We start from the raw sequence: 18,556 nt of genomic DNA, 5'->3' as shown, positions 1-18,556 counted from the left end.
GTTAAACGACGACCCTGGGGTCCAGACGGCCACTCGCCACTCACGTGAACCTGGGGGGGCGGGGCCCGAGGGGTGGGCGGGGCCCGGGAGGTGAGCGGGGCCCGGGGGGTGGGGGGGGCGTTGCGGGGGGGGTTCCCAGCTCCATGAGCACGGCAGCCATCTTGGGTGAGGAAGTAGCACCGTGGCCATGGCCCTCGAGCTCCTCAACCCCCCTTCCTGCCTCCCCCCTCCCCTCACGTCCCCGCTTGATGACGTCACTGCCACGCCTCCGTGGGAGTCTCTCCCCCTACCCCCTCCTTACCCAAGATGGCGGCTTTCCCCTCCACGCGCTATTAAGGGAAGTCAAAGAGAGCGATGCACATTTAATTTGTTGAGATCGCACACTCGTTTCCGCAGCACCGCTTCGTCGTCGTCGTTGTTTTTGTTGCGTTTAGTTGTTTCGTCCTTTCCGCCCCGCGCCGGCGTCGCGCACCTCCTGCTGAGCACCGTTTGACCTCGCGGGGTCAAACGGTGCTCACCGAGTCCCCTCCCACCGTCACCCACACGTGGAGCTCCCATGGCCGAGGCGGAGGAGGCTGAGTCCAGGGAGAGCGGCCCGGTTGATGATGATGATGTTGGGGTTGATGATGTTGGGGTTGATGATGTTGGGGTTGATGGTGATGATGTTGGGGTCGATGATGATGGGGCAGGGCAGCCCTCGGCGAGGCCCGTGGTGCCCGGAGTCGTCTACCTGAGCCGCATCCCTCCCCGTCTGCGCGTCAAGCACGTGCGTCAGCTGCTGAGCCGCCACGGCGAGCTGGGACGAATATTCCTGCAGCCAGAGGGTACGAGGCACCCGCATCGTCATCATTGTCGTTATTAACGCCGAAACTCGCTCTCGTCGGTAACGTCAGCGCTTACAAGTTTAGTTTGGTAAACGTCCACAACGTCAACATTTCCACCGCCATGATTAAGACCATCGACATGTCTTTCATATCCGAAACATAATTACAACGTCGTAATGAACATCTTCACCAACAACATCTACATATCAACATAGTTGAATATAGCATAATTAACCTAATAATGCTGTACTGTATAACGTCAACAACTGGGAAAACAACAACCACTACCATAATTGTGTTACATCACTACTTCTGTACTATATATCATTACCATATCACCCATTCCACCATCAACAACCACCAATACCATCACACCACAACCACTTCTACAAATACGAGCACCACTACCATCACGTCCATCACTACAACCACCACCTCAACTACTTCCACCATCACTCCCATCACAACTACTTCCATCACGAATATTACCCCAACTACTTCCACCACCACTGTCATACAACCACTTCCATCACCACAACCACTTCCACCACGACTTCCATCATCACAACCACTTCCATATCCTTCCGGGGTCGATACAATGAGTATCAATTTATCTTCTTGGTTCTTTCGGTAAAGTCACGTAGAATGGAAATAATAAAATAATAAAAATAAAACATTAAATAATTCTCACTAGAGAGTATCAATTTGTCGAGAAGTCAACAATGGTCCTCTCAATAAACTCCCCACACCCCCGCCATAGGAATGTGGATATTCCACCACTGGTTCAGGACTGTAAACAAGTGGTCAACATGGGTATCTTTTGAGCAATAAATTACAGACTTGTCTTACCTTCATGGAGAAACAACCGCGATGTTTCCTCCTTACACAACAGTCTCTGGGTTGCTTGTCGTACAAAATATAAAAAAAACTAAATTGCAAAACTATACAGCACAGTGCCTTAAACGCAAATCGTTGTCTTCCAACGTTTTCCTGGTCAAAAGAGTCACTTGTAAAAGGGCATGGATTTTTACCGGCACTCACGTCCTCAGCTCAAGAGCATCGTTGCACTAGCAAGTGTTTAGTCAGCAGGTGGCTCCAAAATACAGGCTAATGCTCGATATGGCATCGTAAAATACTATTCATTAAGCCAGTGTTTAAATTTCCAATGATTCAAGGCTAACATTTTCCCGATAATTTACACATTCTGTCCACAAACTACATGCTCCTTTTCTTTCTATTAATCTTCATTTCCAATTAATGCAGTTAATCCATCACAAGATCCTGTGTGGTGGGTAAAGTGTCGGTAACCCTGAGCACTTCCAAGACGTCTGGCCAGAGTGGAAGAGTAGGCAGAATACTTTCATAGAGGGGCTCTCTAGAGCTCGCTATGGCGGTGACATGAGCAAGACATGTCATGGGGGTTACAGTGGCGAGATGTTAACTACGTCGCCTGGTATGTAGAAGTTCATGGGTTCGATCCAGACCCTGACACCTATATATTTGGAGTTTGCATTTTCTCTCTCCCTATGGTCGCATGGATTTTTCCCCAGGCCCTCCAGGATTTTCCTCCACATTTAGAGTCAACCAACATGCGTTTTGAGTATTTGGCTGCTATAAATATCCACGATAAGCCACTAAGTTGAACTACTATTTTTGGCCAGGTCGCTTCTGGAAAATTGCTATAGAGTTCAGTGGGCCTTATCTGGTAAAATTAAAAAAGATATTTTTAGTTCTTATGTTACTGTTCACCTTGTGAGTGCAGTACAGTAAGGGAATTCAGCAGTGGTCATTAGGATAGATGGGAGCCTGGCATGGGGATGTCAAATTTTCCCTGCTGCTTTGAGAAGGGAGATCTTCAATTTTATGTTTTTGATTGTAAAATGGTTTTCATCTCCTTCGGTGGAAATTCCAAGTCAACCCTCAGCAAGGATTTTAACACTTAACCTTCCATTTCCCATCAGTGTCACCATGGTTACGCTGATATTTATTGATTTAACCCAAGTCGCCTTTGCAAAAAAGGCAATGATTCAAGTGTGTAAATGGGTGTCTTTCAACTCCGGGTTCAATAATAATGCATGTGAGCCATAATTTTGGCAGGTGTTGCGAAACGCATTTCCCCCGCTTTCCTATTATCAGTGCTCCCGATATACTCCTGATTCAATCTGTGGATCTTCCTATTGTTCGCGTTCAAGCACATATGATAGGAGTAACTGGAAAGTGGCAGCACATTCACCGTATTATCCATGCTTATCCCCAGATAAGGCACCCAGAGGTGGTTTCGTGGAAGAACTGCATCCTTCCTGTCTGTCAGCCATGCTGTTGTACTAACCACAGACATTGCCTACTACTCTTGTTATCCATGGAAGCTGTAGAATCCATGAAAGCTTCTATGATCTGTGGTCATATTCTTCCTATTGTCTGCAATTATGCACTTGTTTGTGTCATCCCACACCTCCTATTGACACGGTTGGCTACGTATGGTGTGAAAGAAGTTCAACATACATCCTGCTATATTTGGAACGTTTTACCGTTTGCAATATTTTGTGGATAAGTGGAATAGCTCGAAAAATCTGATTATCCCAACGACAAAAATATCACTAAGTGGCATAAACTCGCGCATGACATCATCGACAGTAATATTAGTGATGTTTATCTCACGTGTCTTCCAAGTCTCCATTGTATATTGCACTTTGAAGTGCCAATGGACCCTCAATTAAGGTCATGACACTATTTCTGTATAAACTCACGGTCTAATTTAAATGACTAGTATATATACAAAATTACCATATGTATTTTAATTGTGATGCTGTATATTTCTAAACGCATTACTATCTTTGTAACGCTTTCTAACTAAAGTTAAATGCTTATTTAAGCTTTAAACTAGACTATTTTTATTTTACCAGGTAAGGCCCACTTTAGCTGTTTAGATCTTTTTGAGAAGTGACCTGGCCACAAATGATAGCTCAACTAAGTGGCTTATCACGTGGAAATATATATAGCAGCCAAATACTGTTAGGAACCTCCTGGTTACACCAGCCCACAGGGGATTATTGTGTCCGTCCGTAGTGCAGGGAGCGGCTGGATGGGGTGGGGAGGGGCTGGGTGGGGAGGGGCTGGTGGGGGGGGGCTGGTAGGGAGGGTGGGGCTGGGTGGGGGGTGGGGCTGGGTGACGGGGTGGTCACCCCGTGGTGCCCTTATAAAACTCAACATTTAACCTACTCAGGCCGGCTTGTGCCCGCCCTCACAGTCGGGCATATTTGCGGAATACACCACGCTGCCGTTGACCCTGGCCATTGACCGAGCAACCCAACGTTCCTACCAGCTCCAGCTCCCTCCGCAGGAATGTGTTACCTTGAACACATGTTGATTCTAAATGTGGAGGGAAAATCTACACGACCACAGTGAGAACGTGCAAACTCCAAATATACAGGTATCGGGGTCGGGATCGAACCCACAACCCCCTTTATACTAGGCGAGGTAGTTAACATCTTGCCACTGTGGCGTGTATCTGAGGATCACGATAACTCCCGTAGAGACGATCCGATATGAACTTTTTACATGTTGCTGTTATGGATTTTACATGTAGATAATGTGGCAAATGTATCAAAGCGTTGACCAAAAACTCTCAGTAAATTACATTGGCCAATTAACCCTTTGAGATGACATCACACAATCTGGCTGATGATGAGTGATTTGGGCTTACCCCAGTCTTCACTGACATTGCCTTACCGGGGTAGGCATGGGGACCTGGGAGGTAAGCCACGCGAGATGGGCTTTGTCCAATTGTCATTAGGCCATTTACGTATAAAACTAATAACTTAATTATAAACGAGATGACGTCATCACAAGTGACGTGATGGGGTAATGCATGAATGATTAGCTTGGCCACTTAAGTAAAAATAAATACTTCTGGGAGAAATAGACGTTGAACGTTGTTACGGAATCCATTCGAATGCACGGTTTTTCTTGTTCGTACCGTTCAATGTATTAATAATTAATGACTGCAGTGTCCTTGCGTGCATCCCACTCTGCCCTTTATTCCCGCTGTCCACTCCACTCAGTTTGTTTTCTGACCACCGTTGTGGAGGACCGCTTTTGTACCCTTGTATTATTAACAAGAGAAGAGTTCGTAACACAACACCTGTTGCAGCTAGTGCGCACATAATACAACACACGAGCTGGCATTCATTCACAGTGAAGTGGTCATGATGTCAACACGACTTCCCGTGATACTCGGTTATCCCCCCCCCCTCCAGAGAAACGCGGAGGTCAGGATTACGTTTAGAACTCTGTAGGTACACTTAGCGATGATTATATCTAAGGAACGAAATGCCGATCTGAAAGAGTATTTGTTTGAATGGTACATTCAGAAAGGTGAAGATGCTACTCTGTACTCAATTTAATAGAATCGTCTAGCTGTTTGTGAGTTCACTTTCCAACACACCGGTGTGCAACGAATTGGCACGTTTTTTGATGTGACAAACCTTACTAATTGGCCATGTCTTATGGTGGTGGGTTTAACGACACATTTATATTTACACGATCGAACCCAAAAAAAACTCTTATGGATTATATTGGTCACGAAAGCGTACGTGTTAAACTGAACAAAAATCCATTGTTCTGCTGCACATATATGTATCCATGTCTGTTCCCCGTCTTCACCCAACTGCATTGGCCAGCGTGGTGAGGTATGGTCAAATAATCCTCACGACCCACACAAGTTTGAGGAGCCCCTGATCCAACAGTTGATCAGCAAAAGAGACTTGTGTATGTTGAATTTCCTTCGCACCATACGTTGCCAACCGTGCTCATCGGAGATGCGCGAGGGAGGGACAACAGACTGAAGTATACATAAAGAGTTTTCAATTTAGATTTAAAGGTACACAGGCTTTTAATGAAGGAAGAGTGTTCCAGACAGTAGCAGAGGCACAGCTAAAAGCACGCGATGCCATGACCGTCTCCGAGTGGCTAAAAGCCGCTGCGAGGATGAACGGAGTGGGCGTGATGGTCTGTTCTCCTTGACGAGCCCGGCAAGGCATTGTGGTGCGTTTGTAGTGAGCACTTTGTGTAATAAGTTGCGCCCTTGTAATGTGTTCATGTATAGATTTTATGACCAAATGGCACATAAAAGCGTGATGTTTTTTTTCAGAGTGCACATATTCTCAAATTACAACCGCTCCACTATGCAACTAAGTGAAAGTATGGTCTACACAACTCTCGGGCTTGATACAAGTGTTGTGGCTGAACACCAGGAAATCACAGGAAATACTTCATTGCTCAAATGGCTAGGGTAACTGCAGGATGTATCATATAAACCACCCATTGTCTCATCTTGCTGCGTTTTATCCACCCCAATGCTCTACCATTTTTTGAGAGCCTTGTTCAACTTCAGCTGGAGCTGGAAGGCAGCCGCCACCGGCCATCCAATACCGCCTTGCATGAGAATCCTCCATGGAGGACGATTCTCAACCACTGGTACGAGCCATCAACAAGTCTGCTCCGCTTCAATTCCCGTACCACATGAGTCCATCTATTCTCCAGTCTGTGCCCCACCCATTTATCATCCTCTGTTCATCCAAACTAGCTTATTGGACGTGCAGTGGCTGCATTTGGATGACAGTGCATATAGAATAGACTTTCTGATCCACTCCATCTTATGCATGGTTTGCTGCAAAGAGTCAGTTTCAGGCCTTTTATTCAGAAATTGTCACCTGCATTTTCACTTTAATATGGATGGATAACAAATCATCTCTTCAATGGAAAAGGAGGACTGTTTTCTTTTCACCACAAAATCGAAGCTTGTATATTTGAAGTCCATGAAATGATGTTGCGAAATTTCTATTAACCATAATAGAGGTTCTTTGGGTTAGATCGTGTAAATATATAAATGTGTCGTTTACGCAACCTAACCCAAAAAACCTCTATTATGGATATTGGTCACGAAAGCCTACGTGTTAAACACATCTCTATTAAGTTGAACTCTTGAGACTTTACCCTCCTAATTGTGAAGTGTCTCATGGTATCAAAAATAAACCTTGAAAAGTGGGCCGACTACATTCATGGCCATTGTGCTGGTCACCTGAAACTATTCTCTCACAACCTCGAGTGTGATAGTAAACAACGTTCTCCTGCTCAAAACATTTCTGAGATTCGTTCCGAATCACTGTAATTCGCATGAGTAAAATTGCCCACAGCTTATGCCTTCATATTAATTTTACAAAAAATACTCAATGCATTTGTTATGTCTTGTGGTAGCCCAATGCACACAATTTTTCATGGATTTCTCAGATTAATTTCTCACACTGCCACTGTTTCAAAATGCATCTGCCCCACCAGGTTGCAGAGTAACGCACTCATGAACACATCACGCCAGTTCTGCAGCAGTTGCGTCACCTTTCAGTGAAAGTCATCATTAGCCATGGTCAATCCGCTGCTGGACGAAGACCTCCCCAATCCACCACGACCTCATGATTGCAACGATCCACCCAGCACCCACGCACGAGCCGATTTCATCGCTCCATCTCCTCCGTGGACATTCCTCGCAGATGTGTTCTGTTCCTTGGCTGACGAACCTTCATTATTCTCGATGATCTCACCGTAATGGTGTTAGAAGGACTTGATGAAGAAGGCTGCAAAGTGACCCTCAGGATAAATATTTTCAAAACAAAGGTCTTGAACAACAGCAAGTTTGCTAATCAATTGTTCGGAGAGGACACGACGCGTATCTTCGATGGCAAATTGAACGTGGGCTCAAGTAAAAATAATAGAATTCAGCAGAATTACCAATTTTCAGTTGTTGATGCTGTGTTTAACTACCATCTTACATATCTAACTGTACTCGGTCAGATTGGTCAGTGCAAGTTGACCAAACATCCAAATATACTAAATTATATATTTTTTATTTTACCAGGTAAGACCCACTGAGATTTCTATCTATTTTTCAGAAGCAACCTGGTCACAAATTATAGCCCAATGGAGTGTCTTATGTGGAAATGTATAGCAGCCAAATATTCTAAACACATGTTTATAAATGTGGAGGGAAAAACCGGAGGACCCAGATAAAAATTAATGCAACCACGAGGATAACATACAAACTCCAAATATACAGGCATCATGGTTGGGATAGAACGCACGACCTCTATATAACGGATCCCAGAGCTTGGACAATTGGTGCCCATGCTTGTCTGCTGTCTCCCACGCCTCCTGAAACATTCTCTTTCGCACCAAGGGGGTAAACAAAAACTGCGCATTACAGTTTCTACATCACAATTAAATCTTGACTTAAAGCTTTCGTGACTGCAGGAATTCATATTCTTTGGGTATTTCGGTAAAGTCACGTAGATAGAAAAAAGTAATCAAAATAATAACATCACGACGTTTCGATCACAACACAAACAATCGCCTTAAGGTGAAACAAGAGGGGGAATTCTGCCGAGGCAGGCTGTTTATAAGGGTTAGAGATCGGCGGGGCAGCTAATGTTAATGTAGGAGAGGTCTCAGTAACCTGCAGTAGGTCTACACCAATCAAAGAGCTGTTTACAAATGGTTTAAAGATGGGCGGGGCAGCTAATGTGGGGGAGGTGCTACGGAGCTGTGGGGGTGGCCATTGTATTGTGAGAGATTAGCATGTCAATGTAAGAAATTCGAAGCTCGGCGAGAGCTCGGATAACGCAATGGCCACATGGAGGTAGAAAAGAATGGCAAGCTGCCATTTACTAACACGGCTAACGGTGGCTGTGTTAGTGAATGTGGCTGTGGGGGTGGCCATTGTATTTTGAGAGATTAGCATGTCAATGTAAGACAGCGCAGATGCCACATGGAGGTGGAAAAGAATGGCAAGCCGCCATTTACTAACATTCAACACAAGACATAAAATTCGTGATTTGATCCCTTCTGTGAAGGATGCGATCCCCGGGATGCAATACCCTTGTGTCTACAAACTAAGCTGTCTGCGGCAGCAGTTACATTGGGGAAACTAAGCGACATGTCTCGGACCGGGTCCTTGAACATAAGGCAGATCTGAAACAGTAGAACCAATACCTCAGCCGTGGCTGATCATTATGTTAATGCTGTGGGCACACACAACATTTATTTTGCCAAGACGAAGGTACTCTGCAAACCCACTGGCTATTAACAAAGATTTGTTCATGAAGCCATCCAGATATATAAACACGGACACAATTTCAACCGAGAAGATGGGTACAAACTGAGCAATCATTGGAAGGACGTTATTATCCAGTTTAGGTCATAACTGGCTGTGATGTTCCTATCCTACCTAGCAGTTATTTTAGACTCTCTGAGTTACATTCACTAACACAGCTACCTTTAGCTGTGTTAGTAAATGGCGGCTTGCCATTCTTTTCCACCTCCATGTGGCCACTGCACTGTCTTACATTGACATGTTAATCTCTCTCAATACAATGCCCACCCCCCACAGCCACATTCACTAACACAGCCACCATTAGCCGTGCTTGTAAATGGCGGCTTGCCATTCTTTTCCACCTCCATGTGGCCATTGCGCTGTCCGAGCTCTCACTGAGCTTCAAATTTCTTACATTGACATGCTAATCTCTCACAATACAATGGCCACCCCCCACAGCTCGTAGTACCTCCCCCACATTGGCATTAGCTGCCCCGCCCATCTCTAAACCATTTGTAAACAGCTCTTTGATTGGTGTAGGCCTAATGCAGGTTATGGAGACCTCTCCCACATTAACATTTGCTGCCCCGCCCATCTCTAAACCATTTGTAAACAGCCTGCCTCGGCAGATTTACCCCTCTTTTTAAATCCTTTATATTACGTTCGCTTGCTTGCTTGCGTGCTTGCATGCTTGCGTGCTTGCTTGCTTGCTTACGACCGTGCAAATCTTTCGGTCGTTTTTTAACCCACTTCCCGTGATCCAATCGAGCTGACATTTTCCACACAGACTCGTTGTGCGAGACAATTAATGTTCGTGAAAAAAAATTCCCAAAATTGTACACTTTTTAGGCAAAAAAATGTATTTTACATTTATTCAAATAGAACTCATTCATGGCTTTGGCTGAACGTCACAGTATAAGAGCCCAGAGCGTAACCCCTCCACAGGCCGTGGCGGAGTAGCGCAGTTGGTAGCGCCCTCGCTTCCCATGCCAAAGGTCGCGGGATCGATCCCCGCGTCCTCCACAGGCGAATATATTTTTAAATCCTTTATATTAAGTTCGCTGCCACGCATATAAAGGATTTATAGTGAAAAACTTTGTTTTTACGAGTTATACTTTTTTCACCTGAAGACGATTGCTTGTTTTGCGATCGAAACGTCGTGATATTATTATTTTGACTAACTTTACTACCCGGCTTCACCCTAGACTTGGATTCTTGTCTTGGATTAATACACGGCCTACGCGGAGGGTTGGGGGGTGGTGTGTGACGTCAGCAGGCACACTGCGTAACGCTGCTGCATGCGGGTGACATCATAGATGTTACGTCACCGATCGCTTGCAGTGCAAAATATATCTGCCACCACCGCACCCCCCACCCCCCCCAAATACAAAAGTATTTTTATACGTTTTGCATTGTGTACAGTCTGGAAGCTACCCACATGCCAAATTTTATGTTTGTTGCATGTTGGAAAGTATGCTAAACATTTCGAACAGACACTTATATTCACAAATTTCCCTTTTATATATATAGATTATTTTTTCTATGTATGTGGCTTTACCGAAAGACCCAAAGAATATACATCACAATTGTTCAGCACCATAAAAAGCAACAGATTAATCGCCTGTGCCATCTGGCTGGCAACGTGACACAACATTTATCAAATTACCTCCAGCATGATAAACCATCTCTGATTACAACTTGGTTCCTGCAAATCTATTTATAGTTATAAAGCAAGACTCGTAACGTTGCGTTGCTCTTCGTAAGGAAATGAGAGTGAGAGTGCCGTATGAGAGAATTGTTTTAGGCGTCGTGTTGAACGCAGCACGTGAGTGTGCATGACAGCATTTGATAAGTGTGGAAGGTGTGTCGAGCGTGTTTTTTTTTTATGAAAGTCGACGTATGGACGCGATTCGTTATCGTGACCCACCCTTCACAAGCATGCTCTGACCAGTGTGCTGAATTAAGGTCAAACGACCCCCATGACCGACACGGCTCAGGGAGACCTTCATCCAGCAGTGAATTGATTATGGGCTGTAGTTAACTCATTACAAATGATAACATTATGACCCGGCCAAACACAACATACCCTTAAGTGGAAGCCCACTTGTGGGGCTCGCACCAGGGCTTTCGGGTATTGGAGCTTCTCGTGCAATCCCATCTGGATGAAACCGAGATGAGTGGATTCATCGTGCAGAAGGCTCATCGACAGGAGTTAAAGGGACAGACCCAGGTGTTAGGAGCCTTATCCGTAGGCGTTGTTTCCACAAAACATGCAGAACGTACAAAATAATTGAACTCATCTCAGGGCTTTGAAGCTGTGTCTTTGAACTGTGCGAACATGTTCTCACTTGCAAAACGTGGACCCCACTTTCAAGAGAAAACTACGTATGACCCACACCTTTGAAGCCAAAACGTTAATACTGTACCATCCAGAAGCTGACCTGGTTAACCTGTGTGAGAATCACACACAGACGAAGATGCTGCTTTGAGTCTGGGGGGAGGTGCTATTGATGAGTGCTTGTTGAGACGACTCGCAGCATACAAGGGGGTGGTGATATTGACCGCACTGCCCCACGTACTTGGACTCAGTTGACCTCGGGAAGTTTAAATAACACCCGTTTCATAATATATTTTTTACTCATAATAATTCTCACTTTGTTACTTTACAATGTATTTAATTAATATAAAGCTGTGCCACATGCCTCGCTGCTCATCATCTTGCAGCAGTGAATACAAGCAAAAATAGGACATCAATAGCTCTACTCTTTGGTTCTTTCGGTAAAGTCACATAGGTAGAAATATTTTATTTTATTTTCTACCTACGTGACTTTACCGAAAGAACCATAGAATATGGATTCCTGCAGTCACGAAAGCTTCAAATCAAGATAAATAGCTCTGTAAGCTATTATATCTCTGTAACCTATTGTATCTCTGTAAGCTATTGTGCTAATTAATGCAATAACTCAACACGACAAGTTGTTTCGATTCGCAAACAAGTGTGGGGCAGTGCCCATTTCTGTTGGAGGTCCTAAAACAGTGGTAGAAATTCACATTTTTTGATGGAGTTTCAAGTCTCCCCAACGGACAGCTGGTGTTGACTTAACACGTAGGGTTTCGCGACCAATATCATCCATAATATAGGGTTTTTTTAATGTTAGATCGCGAAAATATAAATGTGTTATTTAACCCGCCTACACCCGACACAGCCATTTAGTAAGGTTTGTCATTGTACAAGCATAATATATGTTGATAACCATATGAATAACCCAACCGCCAATGGATACCCATTGTCATTTATATGCATTCTTTATCCCCCCCCCCCCTTGGCACAAAAAGGCCTCAAGTGACGTCATCACATCTACCCCTCTATTTAAGGAACGAAACGAGGATTTATCCACAAATATGGCTGTCGCCTGATGAAGCTAGTTGTAATTACTGGTGAAACGTCGTACTCAGATTGTAAATGTTGTGGATTTGCTCTCCGACACACCGGTGTGCTGTACTAGTAACGAATTTGCATATTATGTTTACGTGACAAACCTTACTAATTGGCTGTGTCAGATGGTGGTGGGATTAACGACACATTTATATTTACGCGATCTAACCCAAAAAAACCCCTATATTATGGATGGTGTTGACTTACAGCAAATTGACTACTGTTTTGGCAAACTCAGAGGCATCACTGTCTGTGTTGCCGTGATAAATTTTTGAACATGCCACCTTCCAATTCTTAAGTTTAGCAGTCTGAATCTTGACTTAAAGCTTTCGTGACTGCAGGAATTCATACTCTTTGGATCTTTCGGTAAAGTTACGTAGATAGAAAAATAATAAATCGTCTTCAGGGGAAAAAATTAGCACTTTGCCACAGCACCACCTAGTTGATTTACTGATTTGTTCGTGAAAATTAAACATCAGAAGTGAAAATTAAACATCAGAAGTGCTTGTCAATATGCCATATGCCAGCTAAATATGGATCCATTGGTTGTAGAACAGTGGGGTGTGAAGCACTTTGTAAACGTAAAATGTATTATCCTGCCAACAAAAACCTGTGGATCTTCTTAACGGAGGTGAATCATTAAGAGACGTGTGTGCGTCTTGGTTTTTAGCAAAATGTTTGAAGACGTCTCTACAAAGGTGTTTTCGCAGTGACAAATTGAACTAATTGCAGGACTTGGCCAGCTTTGGATGGTTTTCAAATGGAAATTGAGCTGTGTGCCAATTGGCATGCACACACCAGGGCTTTGACTGTCACTTGTCTACAACGTACATCTGTGAGCTTTGTGAGAAGCATTTCAAAGGGAGTTTCAGCTGCATGTCAAGCTTATACCTGCATCCTGCAAAGTCACACTCTCCCTGCTCAAACCTGCATCTAGCAGTGCTCGTCTTCATTGGTGGCCCGTAGCCAACGGGAATGAATTCCACATTTTAATGGCAAGGACAATTCTCTCTACAGCACAATGTTAACTTTCCACACTGTGGTACTTGTTTTATCTACTGCAGAGGGAAATATTGGTTGAACTCCTGATCTCCAAAATGTGTGAGTCAAGTACCCTGCCAGTACCGCTGCCTGGCTGAAAACCTGGGTTTTGTTGGTGGTAATTAAATGTTAAGTTATAACCACGTGTGTGGTTGTATTTGTCTTCATCAGTGTATAAACCGTTGTTTGTATCTGCATAGTTATATCGGTTTTTTGTTCCTATTCCGGGATGTCTTGCGACAGCAGAGCTATGCATCACGGGTTATACTTGAGCTGGTGCAGCTGAATTCTGCTTGGGTTTAGTTGCAGGCAACCACCCTCAATTAAAACAGGTTCCCAAGTATCGTCAGTTGATGGTCTCCACCTGATCATCCATTCTGCCTGGCATTGCACTGAATACTAAAATATACAATTATGACTTATTTCACCTTGAGAGTGTATTGGAATGCCTTGTAGTAATGAGTAAGGCATACTGAATTTAATTAGGTGCAGATGTGTCTCGCTTAATGAAGCCGCGTTATAATAGACATGTTTCACGTTGTGCGAAAAGTGTTCTCGAGTGAAAGAACAGTGTTATAGCGAAAATGCGTTACGAGGACTTGCCGTGTAGGACAACTCTTTGGTCCCCAGCCCTGGTTATAAATTGTCGCCTTCCATTTGTGAACTACGTGCTATATTCTCACAGCCGGCCTGCTTGACTCTGCATTACACTGCTGGCATGAGTCTCCACTCGAGGAAGCTCCAGAGAGCCATTCTAGAGGATATTTTGGCCTACTCTTACATGCTGGCCATATGTCTGGGTTTACCCATACTTCACCCCACGACACACAACCTTGCCAATCAGTTTAACTGTAGCATGTACCAATTTATACTAAAAATAACTCCTCCGGCTATCACAGTTGGCTATGTATGGTGTGAAAGAAATTCCACATACAGACCGAATCGAACCAGCAAGTCCAGTGTGCAAGCCGTTACGCCAAGGCAGCGTCCCTGGAAAAATGGGCATATAGAAAGAACCTTGACTGTTATTCCCTCCCCGACTCTCCGCCGCCCCCTCACCCCAGACAAACACACGAGGAAGGTGCGGAAGAAGATATCGCGCTCCAACGCGCGCAGCTACACGGAGGGCTGGGTGGAGTTCGTGGACAAGAAGAAAGCCAAGCTCGCGGCCATCATGCTCAACAACAACCGCATCACGACGCGCAAGCGCAGCCGCTTCTACGACGACCTGTGGAGCCTTAAGGTGTGGCGATGGCCGTAACGAGACACGGGTAGAGTGGGAGGCATTGCAAGGGGGGGAAAGAGGAGGGGTCCGAGATAGTGCTGGATATGTGATGCGTAGTTAAAGGCAGTCCCGGATGAAACCTGTTCGTCCTGCAGGCCATGTTCATGGCCATTTCCCGTCTGCGGAGACATTGTAGCATAGGAGAATAGGAACCGTTCTGAACAGTGCTGGTGTATACGTTTGGTGGTCCGAGAAGTTCCCAAATGGCGTACCGTCATATACTGGCACGTTTAGGCCACTGTTTGAAGGTAAATTGATTTCAAGGATTACCAAAAATCATACGACAGATTTTTATTGCAGCAGTTGAACTTCCTTGCTTGTTAACTGAAAAACGTTTAAATCTGAAAAACCCAGAAATTTGTAGGAACCTATTCTTACCATACTTGACTCCCATTGACTTCCACATTTTTCATTACTGAATCAATTGTGGTTTGTGCAGATTTTTTGTTACAATGAAGTACTGTGTTTTGTGAATGAGTGGATTTAGGAGCAAGGTTAATTAATTCAATTGTTATTAAAGGGGTGCGACGGTGGTGAGATGTTAACTCCTTTGCCTGGTATACAGGAGGTCGTGAGTTCGATCCCAACCCTGACGCCTGTATATTTTAAGTTTGCATGTTCTCCCCATGGTCGCGTGGATTTTTCTCCGGGTTCTCCGTTTTTTCCCTCCACATTTACAAACATACTGTTAGACTATTAGGCTGCTATACATGTCCTTGTTAAAGGCCACTTCATTGAGCTATAATTTGTGGCCAGTCTCTATATAGCTCAGTGGGCCTGACCAGGTAAAATAAATGAGTTCAGTTTAGTAATAGTTTAAATCGTTATTTTTAGAATGAATCAAAGCCTTTGGACAATCAGAGTGCAAGTGCATTGCATAAAATAATATAAATGTGTCAAGTTATGTCATTGCTCTCTTTGTTGTGCCGCTGGAATTATTGGTTACTTGTAGCACAGACAAAGCATGGGGAAACGAGACAAGACAAGAGGGAAACAGTCACTGCCTGGGAACAATGGAACACATCACGGGGCATTCTGGGACAGCACTCAGGGGTGTAGATGGTGGCAGTGGGGAAGTAGGCAGGGACAGGAACACTGTCTAAGGAGACACTGCAGGTGGTATGAGGGACACGACAGACAGGAATACTAAGGGGGCTGACATGGCTGTCCTGCAGTTAAATCCAGGAAAACTACAGAGGTACATTTCCGCAGTACTGAGGGATGTAGGTATGCTGGTGACCGGTAGCAGATGGAGGAAGGTGTGGACAGGAACAATAGCAGGAATAGATTGTGCCACACTTCCGGAGCAGGTACATAAATTGCAGGGGGAGATACAGACAGGACACAGATAAACTAGGACAGCACTGAGAGACGTAGCAATTCAGATTCTAGCAGTGGGAAGTGGGTGGGTACAGGAACACGATTGGGACACATTGGTGGCAGAGGGAGACAATGAAGGGGGAAGCAGAGACTTTTTAAAGAGGGATTACCATACATGACTGAATGCACGAGAGGGAACATTACATGGGGAGACGGACGCTAGGGGGAGACGACTGCAGGAGGAGACGGGGACACTGAGACACAAAGAGCTGAAGGTTAAGAGGGAGAGAAGTTTGCATGGAGCGCAATGAGACATTAAGAGATAGCAACACTGCAAGTGAAGCAGACAGCACTGCTCGAGAGAAGTACGAGGGGGGATGCTGGTGAACCCAGAGACACTTTAGGAGGAGATCAGGACACAGGGACAATGCATGGGAATAGAGAAGGACATGGACACCGCATCCAGAGAAACAGAGAAACTGCATACAGAGATGAGGAGACACAATTGGACATGGAGACCCTGTCGAGGAGGACTGGGACACTACCAGGGGTCGCGGTGGCAAGGCATCGTAGACACAAACGCTCCACCCCACGTCAAGCCCCTCCTGCTCTCTCCACGTCACCCGTTGTTGAGTGTTCAATTTTTCTAAATTAAAAACTAATTTCTTTTGAATTGCTTTTTGTGTTTAGCTAGCACGGTGGACTACGTATGGTGCGAAATAAGTTTAACATACATACCCTCTCTCTCATCTCGCCCGCAGTATCTGCACCGCTTCCGCTGGGCGCACCTGAGCGAGCGGCTGGCATACGAGCGCACGGTGCGCAACCAGCGTCTGCGCACGGAGATCGCGCAGGCCAAGAAGGAGACGGGCTTCTATGTCGCCAACGTGGAGCGCAGCGCCACGCTCGGGCGCCTAGCCGAGCGACGCAAGAAGCAGGCCGCCACCGCCGCCGCTCGAGACGGTGGGGCAACCGCGGGGCAGGCCGCGGGGGAGGTTGAGGAGGAACCCATGTGGGGCTTCCGGCAGCGCAGGACGGAGGGGGAGATCCAGGAGCAAAAGAAAAAGAGGGCGGCCGTGGCTGCGACGGCCTCCTCCAAGAAGGTCCAACGCTCCAAGCAGAAAGCGAGCAGAATCGCGCAGGAGAGCAAGTCCAACCGCGAGCTTCTCGCCAAGATCTTTCAGGGCTCGGTCGATGGGCAGAGCTGAGCCCATGGCTGAGAAGCAGAACTCTTTGTTTAAGTTGTGTGTGTTCAATTTACCAGTTACATTTTCGAATAAATTACCATTTTAGTACAATGTGTGAACCCATTGTTGAGTCGCCTGTCTCACTTGAAATATCTTCATTCAGACATACGCCATAACGTTAGTTTTCTTTTGTCTGCCATATTATTCTACCTGTTAATTCCCTCTAAAATGATGAAAGAAACAACGGAGATGGAATGAAACAACTTTCTATCAACCAGTAAAAATGTACTATTGGAAATGAGCTTAACTGAGTTGGGCTCAACAAAATAATTGTTGGAGGGATACGACTGTAAACTTCAATAGAACGTCCTGAGCCATGGTGAGTCCAGGGTGTTAGTATACATACTTACGTTAAACCTGGTTGTTGTAGGTCATCACCGATACACACTCCAACTAGGTAACCTTTAAAATCCGTCCTGTGTCGGGCACTTAAGGAACAACTCATAAAAAATTCTTGCCAGCGTGGGACTTTTCCCCCTCCCCCCGCCTCTGAGGTAAGCCCCTCAACCCTAAGCTTAGTGGGACCATAATACGGGGCAGTGCCGTGGGCCATTTGTTTGGGAGAATTTCGCGGTTTGAATTCGACGACCCGCCCTGCTTCGTGTTGCAGGTGTATTCACCATGCGCTACATAGTGGACGTGAATTAATCTGGCGGTGATGTCATTCGAACAATTGGGACACTGCGCCTGCGTCATGGTGCAAATTTGCCAAGAATGTTCTCGTTTTTAATTTGGGTTCTGAAAAATCCCAAGCTGTCGACTACTTGAGAATGTCTTTATTGACCACTTTACAGTGATCGATTGCGTATTGATAATTTAGCTGCAGACTTTACCAAGAAAACATATCGCGATGACACTTATTCGTCTTGTAAAAAGAAAACTGGCTTTAATCAATGATTTTGTATTAAATTTCCATATTTGAGATATTTACTATCTGTCCCAATTATATAGATATACGCATGATGTGAGAGCTGTTAATAATCTAAATATGATTCTGTGCTTTTCAAGCTAGTACAGTATAGGTGGCAGGTGTAAAAGCCATTGACTGATGCACATTGATCCGCTTGGTTTGTGAAAACGCGTGCATAAAAAATTGCAAGTAACAAAAAAATATATATTTGCCCCCTTTTTATCTGCATATCCTTTTAAGATATTGACCACTCGTGCAATATGTTGCCAAGTAATTTCGTGAAATGTGCAGGGTTATCCAAATGGTGTGGGCTTACTAACACATTCATTACATCGTATCGATTTGTGGCATTG

The 18,556-nt window shown here is 44.9% G+C and overlaps 1 protein-coding gene across 1 annotated transcript; it reads left to right on the top strand.

Moving 5' to 3' along the window:
* The first annotated feature begins 283 nt into the window (after positions 1-283).
* On the top strand, positions 284-18,217 carry ABT1 (activator of basal transcription 1). The gene is made up of 3 exons (XM_078598657.1): positions 284-824; positions 14,506-14,684; positions 16,808-18,217. Exons 1-3 carry the CDS (start codon positions 557-559, stop codon positions 17,252-17,254), a joined length of 894 nt encoding a protein of 297 aa, XP_078454783.1. The 5' UTR covers positions 284-556; the 3' UTR covers positions 17,255-18,217.
* The last annotated feature ends 339 nt before the right edge of the window (positions 18,218-18,556 follow it).

Source organism: Lampetra planeri, chromosome 11 (genome assembly GCF_965212315.1).
Source record: "Lampetra planeri chromosome 11, kcLamPlan1.2.h2, whole genome shotgun sequence".
Taxonomy (NCBI): Eukaryota; Metazoa; Chordata; class Hyperoartia; order Petromyzontiformes; family Petromyzontidae; genus Lampetra; species Lampetra planeri.
This window is presented reverse-complemented; position numbering and strand designations above follow the sequence as displayed.